The sequence below is a fragment of the Arachis duranensis genome, unplaced genomic scaffold (genome assembly GCF_000817695.3).
Source record: "Arachis duranensis cultivar V14167 unplaced genomic scaffold, aradu.V14167.gnm2.J7QH unplaced_Scaffold_200558, whole genome shotgun sequence".
Classification (NCBI taxonomy): Eukaryota; Viridiplantae; Streptophyta; class Magnoliopsida; order Fabales; family Fabaceae; genus Arachis; species Arachis duranensis.
In genome coordinates, this window is record NW_026264565.1 from 1 (window position 1) to 10,770 (window position 10,770).

The following is a 10,770-nucleotide window of genomic DNA, read 5'->3' on the forward strand; positions in this document are numbered from 1 at the left end:
ATACATTTATAATTTGAGGCAAAGGAGAGGGAGTATTAAACTCACCCAGCGAGCTGTGTCAAATAAAGGGCAAGTCATGCGGACAGACTTAAGCTTATTAGTGAGAGCTTGAAGCTTTGGGCGACTCAAGGCCAGTGATCCTGCTCTCTCTTCATACTCTTTCATGCTACATGGTTCGTTTCACACACAACAGTTAGTTAGTTATAAACAGAAAGGTAACAATAACTGTCCATATCAGTAATCAAGAAAATATCTCTCACCTGAGAACGATCATCTCCTCCCCAAGTCCAGTAGCAAGACAGAGTGATCCGGCAACTTGAGTAGCCATTTTCTCCAGAGGTAGAGTGATCATAGGCAAACCCGCCCATAATATATCTATTTCTGTTGTGTGCGCATTGCATAAAGGCCTAAAACAATGCAATAAGAGTATTAAAACAAAAGAATCCGTAAGCAAATAATAGAAAATAATCTAGTACATCAAAGAGAGGACAAGAAGTAGACATGAAATTACGTGTCAAGAAATAAGTCTGCTAAAGCACTTCGCCTGATATGTTCATTCTTCATTGCAACATCTGTGAAAATAATTTGGTCTGGTTGTAACCCTTGTGCAGCAGCATCTGAAAGAAGGCCAATGCCCAGCGCTCATTTTGGAGCGATAATAAAAAACATAACAGACACCACTAATCACAATATATCATCAAGAGTAATATCACTACAGAAATCCACATACATGCCCTCAGTCTCCTTTCGCCAGCTGCTGGAAATCTTAGTAGCCAAAGTGCACTATTGGGTACACGTTTAAGAATTCTGCACCTACAAGAGACAAGAGTTAATAGCATGCAAATATGCATTTTGCAGAAATAGAAGGAATGGAAGTATGGTTTCTCATAAAACACAATGGTGTTTCTTGAACAATGCACCCAGAAAAGTCAAGTGGGATAAGGCTTAGTTGTTGACAAGGTATGAAAAGAAAATAACTATATAACTAAATATGTGAGAATACTTTTTTTTATTAGAAAAAAAATATAATCTAAACCAGCCAATAAGCAGCATCCTGCTATTACCATGTACTAAATATCTCAGGATCCATCTTGTATAGTTGATTGAAGCATGCAAATACAAATTTATCTTCAGGCAGCCCATAGTCTGATCGTTTGTGCTGACATTTTGGATTCAATACATCCTGATTTTTCTTAACAAACAAATTTTGCAGCACAAAGAAAAGTCAACACCATGCATCTAATATAAACCAGCAATAAAGTTGAATCAAGGCTTTTCCAATTAAGTTCATAAAAAGCAACCTGTTTATAATCATTTACAAAGTAGCAATGGGGAAGATGAACAAGTTTTTCAGAATATATATGAGCAGACCCAAGTGGTGAGACAAACTACAAGAAAAATTAGAAAGAGTTAGATGACTGATTAGCCCCTCAATAAAATAAAATAAAGAAAAAGAAGAAAAAAACAGCTCTCTCTTTTAGGTAGACCAAATTAAGAATCTCACCTCATCTGTCACCAAATAGTCTATATATGTTGCTCCTGTTGTTCCAGGGAATCCCATATATGAAACTTGAATCGGTGCAGGTTGCATAGCAAAAATCTCATTTCTGGCACCCTGCAGATAAAAAGAATAAAGTACTGATACATAAAATGGAAGCCCTCAGAAAAACCAAGCATCAAATACATAAAATTACTGCATAAAATAAATACAGACCACAAATGTGATTTATTACAGTTGATCATGAATTTTCATTTGCAAAATAGATGAGAGAAAAATTATTTCCAGAAAAGAACCTTTGTATATCCATTAAGGTTGACAAGGATATGTATATTATCCTGGTTAATCATTTTTGCTATATGATCAGATGACATGGCAGAAACATCCACAAAGTGCTCAGCTTCAAACTGAATGCGTTGCCTCCATTCACTACCGTCACTTGGACTCAGGGCATAACAGAACACCTGCATATATAAAGAATGGTATTTTTAACATTTTCCCATCAGAACACTGCCAACTAGCACTTGCTCAAATGCTTCTTTTTTTCGCAAAAAGAGTAATTTTATCACTTTAGCCAAACTGCACATAGATTGTCAATCGTAAACAAAAAATAAGTGCTTTTGGAAATTAGGGATAAGTTGGAATGAGCCATCTTACATACCTCAACATTCTTCCTGTTGTGCATACCAAAAATAGATCCCATTAGATGTGACAAGGGGTGATTACCAAAGTCACTACTCACATACCTGCATCCATCAAGTTGCTCACAGTTAAAATATAACAAAACAAATATTCATCAAAACTGTTTGGGAGAGAAATATATGAACATTAGTCAAGAGATTGGGACATACCCAACCCGTAATCTCTCATACCCCCCCTCACATTTGATTGGGACATACCCAACCCGTAATCTCTCATACCCCCCCTCACATTTGATTGGGACATACCCAACCCGTAATCTCTCATACCCCCCCTCACATTTGATTGGGACAGGGGCAGGATGGCTAAATGGAGGCAGAGCAAATCGAGATGCAATTAAGGAGCAATGGGAAGCATATTTACGACTGCAAACATGGACAGTGAAGTACATTATAAACTGAAACAGAAAGAGAGAGAGAGAGAGAGAGAGAGAGAGAGAAGGGAGGGGGGATGCACAATAGAACAGTTCCCTTTCTATTTTGGATGTGATTTGCATAAAAATCATACCTGATTTCCAGAGCTAGCATTGGGTCAAGTGGATATGCTATTGCATGGAAGGGCTGAACACTAGGAAGAACTGATATCTGAAAAGCAAAAATAATAACAATAAAGCATGCTCAAGCCAACAAAACATGGTGCACCATATGATATGTTAATGTGAATGGATAGGTCCTGACATTAATTTGCTTCATGAGGATCCCTTCAACTTCACTGAACATTTTATCACGATCCTCCCAACTGCAGACACACTGCAACATGACAAAAGATTGCACCAATTTATGACAAATGAAATGATGAATCACAACTCTCCAAAATGTGATACTAATCACACTTGGTTCATCAAATTAGTCATGTTGAAAATTAAGATAGGGCCACAGGTAAGCTTTTGTAGCACATCATCTAATTTGTGAATTCAATCACTCATGGAAGTATGCTAAAAGCAAACATAACAAGCATGATTTGATCAAACCCATCTATCTGAAAGCTACCAGTTCAATGGAAGTAAGCATTGTGCATTCACACATAAAAGCACTAACAATCAACTCATGTTAAAGAAAATATTATCGTCTCTATCGCAAGATGCTCCACTAAGGGCTTACTGGAAAAGAGTGAAAAGTATTACAACTGAAATATACCTGAAGTGTATGCAAGAGATTACAGGTTGCTTCTGGAAAGTCTGGACGAAGAATTAATGCTTGTTCGTAGCTCTTTACGGCAGCCTCTACATGCCCACTGCAACAATTGTAAAAAGATTGATTTCGAGCTATGACCACTCCCAAGCTCAAATTATTTTCAGAAAATCAATTCCTCATTGGACCTCTGACAGGTCCTGTGAGGAAAATGAAAGGTTTCAAGACAATGAAACTTTAAAAATTTAAGACATTGCTGATATGCAAAAGAGTTGTTATAATATGGGCCTCAACAACATGAAGCGAAACTTGAAGTTAGCATACCTGTCCTTATAAGCTGAAGCCAAATTAGCATGGGCTTCAGCCATAGAGGGTTTGACAGCAATTGCCCGTATATAATCTTGGATAGCGTCACTTACTCTACCAACCTCCTTAAATGTATTGCCTCTATTTACAAAGGCATCAGCTGCCAGGGGGTCATTGCAGAGAACCTTATTATAGCATGATATGGCATCTGCATAATTCCCCTGAAATAATTTGTCCAAACAAGTATAAAATAGATCAGTAGAGGTACACCTTTATAAAGAATATATACAAATTTAGCATTAGCATCTCATTCTAACAGTGCCCCCGGTTTGTCACCCACGAACATAGACCAACTGTGAACTAGTTAATGAAACATATACAACATCTATGAGGGCATCTGGATCAACTGAGGTGGAATTTCATTCCAGCTTTTAGTACCTGCTGCTTATAGATTATAGCAAGGTTGTTGTAAGGAGCAGACAATCCAGTAGTCACACATAGTGCAGCCTTGTAATATGAAGCAGCAGCAGACACCATATTCCTAAACAAGAGCAATTTTGACCAGAAAAAAAATCATTCGACTACGTACCATCATCAGTTAATACCATTATCCAAAAATACAAGGACCACATACAATTCCATGTATACATTTCCAAGATTGGTCAGTGCTTGGGGGTGGTTATCTTGCAAGGCAAGGCATTGCTTCAAGACACAATAAAGTAGATTCAGTGACATGCAAATATAATAGTGGAAAAATGAATAAAAGCTAAATGCAATGGATGAAGGAAGGAGAATACATTGTAGCAATGGATTGCTTCTTCCACTCTGCCAACATCTTTTAGTGCATTGCCCTACATGTTGGATAAGAGAAAAAAACCAACGAAATATGTAAACATTTCATAGGCTATTTTCAAGCAAGATGATAACAAAACAAGAAACCTACCAAATTATTGTAAGCCTCTGAAAATCTGGGGTCACATGCGATAGCTTGCTTATAATGTAAAATTGTATTTTCCAGTTGTCCTTGCTCATAGTATATACTTGCCAAGTTACCTATTTCCCGCATGTGATACAGGGTAATGATTAGCAGTACAGCACAAGTTGAGATTTACCACATTGTGAAATGTAAACAAGCATCATATTCTTTGAAAAATTCTTCATTTGCCTCGATAAACCCATTTGGAAATCCAAAGCACCCTAAAAGGTTAAATCCTTTATATGGACAGTGTTCTTAACAGAAGTAATGCCAAGGCTATCTCCCCTAATATGTGTTATGTCATTTTGTGTTGTAAAGGTTCAGAACCAACTCCACAATCTTGTGGCATTGTGTAATGTGTAATTTATGCACTGTTTAGTGTAATTAGCTGAAGCATAACTCTCGCGTCTTTAACAGTAGAAAATAATCAATGATTTAAATTTAGTGGTTATACAACAAAGTCCTAACTTGTTTTTTTATTATTAACTTCATGATATATAGATCATAGCTTTCAATACTGGGGACACCATAATGAGATATTTTGAAGAGGGAAAACAAAATAGGTTATGAATTAATGTCTTATAAATAAATAAAATTAGCCTGAAACAGATATGAAACAACAGAACTCACCATAAGCTATGGCACAGTTAGGCCGTGTCTGAAGAGTATTTTGGTAACATGCAGTAGCTTGTTGAGCCATTCCTAAAGCCTGATAAAGAAAAAATGTCATGCTACCCCAAATATAATAATCATTAATCAAGGTACTAGTTCATCTAACTAACCAAGCTAAACTTGTTTAATGGCTTACTTTGTACACATGTCCCATGTTCAGGTATGCATCAGGAAAGGAAGGTTTGAGTTTCACTGCTTCCTGAAATAATTAAGAATGTAAATAAACAAAAGCATGAAATATCAGATCACTAAGGTATGCAATGTAAGACTTTACTTTGTAATACTGAAGGGCTCTGTTGAAATCACCAGACTCCATGAAAAGACCAGCAAGATTTGACCACGCAATAGCAAAAGTAGGTTGAATGCGCAATGCCTCAAAGTAACAACTGTATGCCTGCACAAAATGTTACAACAACCATCATCTGAGACCTGGCTTGAAGACAACAACTTGACATCTGTTTCAAACTGTGAATTTGATCACAGTTCCATGGATGAATTATTTAAATCAGTAAAACCAATAATTAACAAGACACTTAGGGTACAAAATACTAAGTGGTGAAGAAACTACGCCAGGGCAGCATACAGCCATTCTTTTAATGGCTATATAAAATGCGACTTGAGGATGGTCAGAAAGATACATAAGGATGCCACACTCATTTAGCTCAAGCTGGAAACACAAATTACTATTGAAAGAAAACAATGGAAAGGTATTTGTTCTAGCAGCAAGATGTTGTACACCAAAGCCTAGTTAAGTAATATCATGGAAGAAATGTTTTCTAAGAACAACTGATTTTATAAGCAGAAAAACTAATCCAATAGGATGTAGTACTGCTCACACTGGGGAATATAATAGAGCATAATCTCAAATGGAGAAAGCTGATTGCTCAAGAAAAACTATATTGATTAGAACAGAAGGATACGGCACAGCAAAATTGAAGTCTAGAAATGTTGCAACATTTTTATAGAGTTCAAGGATCTGAATTATTTGGTGGATAGAAATGTCAAAGCACAATGGTGTATCAAACATTTAGGACTTACTTCTTGCACCAACCCTCGAGCTTTCATTAGGTTTCCCAGGTTGCTATGAGCATCTACCTGTATCACCACCAAAACAAATGAATCCCCCATGAAAAGGAACATAATGGCAAATAAAATATTATAATGTGTGCCCAATTGTTCAATAAAGATTAACAAGAAACAGTAATCACTATATGCTGAAGAATACCATCAGAGGATTTATAGCTAGTGCTTGTCGACAGCACCGTACTGCTTCAGCGACTCTCCCTTTATGCATGTATGCACTAGCTAGGTTTGACCACGCATCAGCAAAATTTGGATTTATCTAGAACAACAAAACCAAAACAAAGGTAAATTATCTCACCCAAGATTATATAACAACATACAATAAAGGACATAATAAAGAATAAATAACATAACAAGATTCCAGCCAAAAAAATAAATAAATAATTAAATAAAGAAACAAAGAGATTAAGCACCACAGCAGATAAGTTTCATGCAACATATATTATATCAAAGATACACCTGAAACTCTGTAAATAAGAACAGCAAACAAGTTAAGTGACTTTATCAGCCCAAATAAGGCAAAATATGTGTCCATGGCTTTATGTGAAATTTCTTGCTGAAACATCCAAAATAAAGTACTATAAAGGAAATAACAAACGAACCAACAAATCACTGGAATGTATAATAAGTTCACAACATGATTCACACAAAAAGAATTGCTATAAAGGAACAATAATATAGGTCCAGAATTGCCGCTGACATCAATGGCAATCAGGTAGTATTGAATGGCAATGTCAACGTTTCCTTTTTCCTGCACATAAAAAGGAAAAACCATTAACTCTAGAAAACCATCATATGTAATTCACCTACTATAAAAAACAAATACACCACAAGTTTTTTTATTCTTTTAAAGTCAGCAAAGGAGAGCAGCGATAACTTACCTTCCACGCATTTGCCATGTTCCCATAACACTCAGCAAAACGGGAATCAATCCCAAGCGCCTCCTCATTTTTTGCAATACACATATCAAAATCACGCAACTGCAGGAAAGACGGTATCACAAACTCAGAATTTAATACAGAAGGAGTGAAGGACCAAGAATTCGGTGCCTAAGGTCTACAAAAAATCATCAATCCTCCCAGAAACAGAAACAGAGACAGAAAACAAACCTGGTAATAAATTGCACCCATAAGAAGTAAATTGTCAACATGAAGCGGATTTCTCTCATAAACAGCTTTACTATGTTCTAGCGCTTGCTTATGGTTCCCAGATTTATACATTTGGTGTGCAAGTGACAAATAGAGTTCTTCATCAGCTACATAAAGTTAAAAACCACTGAGCTAAAAATAAAAGTAACAACTGCAGTTTCTAACAGCAGTAATATAATCCAAAATCGAAACTAGTAATCTATAACATCAAACTAAGCTTTCTTTTTTTTCCTGATTAATATCAGCTTGATTTCCTAAGAAGACGAACCTTCGGTAGAAGAAGCATGGCCGTGTAAGGGTAGAAGGCTTAGCGAGGAAGGCTCGATGCAATCACTGGAGAAAAACGGTCGAGAGGAGCCGGCGGAACCAGTGAGCTGCGGCGGATGGAGGTGGTTGTGATGGCGGCCATCGCCGTGGACGGAGATCACGGCCATGGTTAAGCACAAGTGTTTCTTCTACTCGTTTCACTTCGTTCTTCGTTTTCTGCAGATTCTGTGAGAAATCTCGGGATTTCGATAAATATGGAAGGGGTTTCTATTTTACAATCTTAGGTTGGGTGAGATCATAGCCGTTAATTTTGGCGATGAAAAGATTCTTCAGCTATTTAGGTGACAGGATTCGTTTTGGTACTGACACGTAAGCTTTTTTAAATGCTTCTTTCCTTTTTTAATGATACTCCGCCATATCTCTTTTGCCGCGTTATCTGATTTGTTTTGCTTTTCTTACCAACCGGCGCTATTATTATGCTACATCCCACTATAGACTATGAGTCTATGACTCAATCTTAACATTTTTCTAAATAATGGATCATGTTAGTTCTATTTCTATTTTTTTAGTAAAGTGATAAATAAATTTCTGTAAATTTATATTTTGGATTGATTAATTTTTAAAAAAAAATACTAATAAAATTTTTTACAATATATAAAATAGAATTCAAACCTTTAATCTTTATTTTTATTTTTATCTTTATCTTTATAATAATATAAATAGGGAGTTTATATGCTGACATGGCATTCATACGTTAAGTTTGAGAATTTTTTTTGTGACTATTAAGTTTAAAAATTTATTTGCTTATGTATCATCACTAAAATTTTTTATATTTATATTTATAAATTATAAATTATTATTTACTTAGTTTGTTATTTTTAAATAAATTATTTATTTGGGTTATTTTACTTATTTTTTAAATTTTAAATTATTTTATTTAGTTTGTTTTTTTATTTTAAATTGTTGTAGTTGAGTTGTTATTTTTTAAATTTTAAATTATTTTATTTAAGTTGTTATTTTTAAAATTTTAACATTATTTTTAAAATTTTATTGATTCTTTTTAGCATTATTTTTTAAACTTTTGTTGATTCTTTTTAAAAATTGCAGCTACATACGTTCTGTTATATATACTTACGTTGATTTAGAATTTTAAAAATTGTTAATATATTTATTTATTTTATCTGCAAATTTAATTCAAATTTAAATTTAAAAATTTTAGCTATGAGTCAACTATAAAAGTATAAGTTATGATATATGTATAGCACTACAATCCAAAGTACATCAATCCTTTTCTTTGCATCATTTAAGAATTTGTTAAAAGTAGGAATATCTTACCAAATAAGATATTTCCTTCTTACCAAATAAGATATTTCTTTATTGGACTCAATGAGTGTAATTTCAAGACTGCATCATGAGCATGTGGTTAATTTAAACCAACGTAACGATGTGTATAGATTTTTAGAATCGTCAAATATCCCACGATATGGATTTAATTTTGTGAATTTTGACACTCTCAATACTCTTTGGTACGATTGCACCTATTTAGTTGGTAAATTTATTATTTTAAAAAAAGTATCATTTATTTATAAATTTTGTTCATTTTTCTTAACAAATCAAAGATTGTAATTATAGAAAGAATAATATACACAATAATGAAAATAGTGATTAAAATAATGCAATGACACATTAAAGACTCAATTCTCACTTGGCTTGTGTTCTAGCTCTAATATATGTTCCACAATTCTTATTCAAGCAAATAAAAAGTTTTAACTTAAATCAATAGGATGTCCATAATTAAAATAAATATTTCATCAAACACTTAATATGCAAAAAAAAATGATAAATTACAAAAATTAATAAAAACTACAGCTAACCAATACAAAAAATTAATACCAACAATTTAAACAAGTATATATAAAACTTAAAACATCATTCAATCTTCTTGACTTGCTTTAACAACTCTTTCCAAAATAGGTGAGAAAGAGGTCTAAGATAAACTGACAATAATTTACTCACAAAAATTTTCAGTAGTACACAATTGTCACACCAAAACATATACATCCCTCTGGGAATGATGCTTTTCCTTTTACATCTTCCTGTAAGATAGAACTTTCTTCTTAAGATGGAGGGAAAAACCGGTTGAGGTTGAAAGGAAGGGTGTAGAATTCTTCGTTCCTGGTATCTCCTTTGAATGATCTAAACTTGGCCCACCAAGGCATTCCTCTATCCTTTCCACTATCCTTGTAATCAAGTGTGTTGTCCAAGAATGCAGCAATAATCAATGCAACACTTGGTGAAGAGAAGAATATAGTATTAAGGAAATCATTAAACTGAGAAAAAAAAAAAAACAAAAGGAATGAGAATTAGTAACATTTCTCATAAAGAATGACATGCTTTTAGGTTGTGTCAAGGACAAGCCATCACAAATAGAAGCAGAAGATGCATAGCTAGAACAGAAATCTTCATGACAATATTTAGTTCATGTCAATATATCACCATGATAGCACTTAGTTAATGTTTTGAGAAGACAACTTTCAAATTTTCAAGTCTCTGGAAAATTTTTAATATAATTTATACACTTTCAAATAATTGAATCCTAATGGCTAATATAATAATATGGATGGAGAAACAGACTCACCCATCTAGCCTTTGTATGAGTAGGTCCATGAAGGGCCTTGGCAGTGTATTCTCTGAAATACTCAGGAATGGAAAGTCCTAAGAAAAGGGCAACACCAGTAATAAAGAGGTTCCTCAATGAGTTCATGTTAGTGAACTCCAGAAATGATAGTCCCACAGAAGCTGAAACATACAAAGAGCAATTGTCATCAAAAGATAGATGAATGAAGCATAGATAGGCTCCAATGAAATCGAAGGTGAAATGAATTAAACGGTTATAGCTTATACTCACCTACAAGACCAAATAGAATGCAGTGTGCAGCTGCAAAAATAGGTAAGGGTATTGATGCAAAGAAAGCTCCAAATTTTCCTGAA

The 10,770-nt window shown here is 34.3% G+C and overlaps 2 protein-coding genes across 3 annotated transcripts; both read right to left on the bottom strand.

Moving 5' to 3' along the window:
• Nucleotides 1-268: 268 nt before the first annotated feature.
• Nucleotides 269-8,088, bottom strand: LOC107472611 (probable UDP-N-acetylglucosamine--peptide N-acetylglucosaminyltransferase SEC; the record flags this gene model as incomplete). 2 transcript variants are annotated; one of them, XM_052256281.1, is given in 26 exon segments in its annotated part: nucleotides 269-407; nucleotides 512-617; nucleotides 731-813; nucleotides 1,065-1,192; nucleotides 1,302-1,388; nucleotides 1,505-1,615; nucleotides 1,795-1,962; nucleotides 2,160-2,244; nucleotides 2,398-2,562; nucleotides 2,705-2,781; nucleotides 2,875-2,946; nucleotides 3,334-3,430; nucleotides 3,652-3,854; nucleotides 4,072-4,174; nucleotides 4,268-4,335; nucleotides 4,431-4,484; nucleotides 4,577-4,686; nucleotides 5,240-5,318; nucleotides 5,418-5,480; nucleotides 5,556-5,675; nucleotides 6,320-6,376; nucleotides 6,507-6,623; nucleotides 7,065-7,115; nucleotides 7,246-7,344; nucleotides 7,474-7,619; nucleotides 7,781-8,088. In XM_052256281.1, coding segments are annotated over 26 exon segments (2,754 nt in total), but the record flags the coding sequence as incomplete, so codon positions are not given.
• A 1,713-nt stretch (nucleotides 8,089-9,801) lies between these two features.
• On the bottom strand, nucleotides 9,802-10,761 carry LOC107472612 (nucleobase-ascorbate transporter 2-like). Its single transcript, XM_016092117.3, has 3 exons — nucleotides 10,688-10,761; nucleotides 10,418-10,578; nucleotides 9,802-10,109 (listed from the first exon to the last, which is right to left on the bottom strand). Exons 2-3 carry the CDS (start codon nucleotides 10,541-10,543, stop codon nucleotides 9,897-9,899), a joined length of 339 nt encoding a protein of 112 aa, XP_015947603.2. The 5' UTR covers nucleotides 10,544-10,578; nucleotides 10,688-10,761; the 3' UTR covers nucleotides 9,802-9,896.
• Between the last annotated feature and the right edge of the window lie 9 nt (nucleotides 10,762-10,770).

Excerpts from the sequence above, each read along its gene's own strand:
- LOC107472612 (XM_016092117.3), bottom strand. The coding sequence starts at position 10,543 with ATGAACTCATTGAGGAACCTCTTTATTACTGGTGTTGCCCTTTTCTTA. Across the intron at positions 10,110-10,417 it reads CTCATACAAAGGCTAGATGG|TTTAATGATTTCCTTAATAC; the intron begins GTGAGTCTGTTT and ends TTTTTTTCTCAG.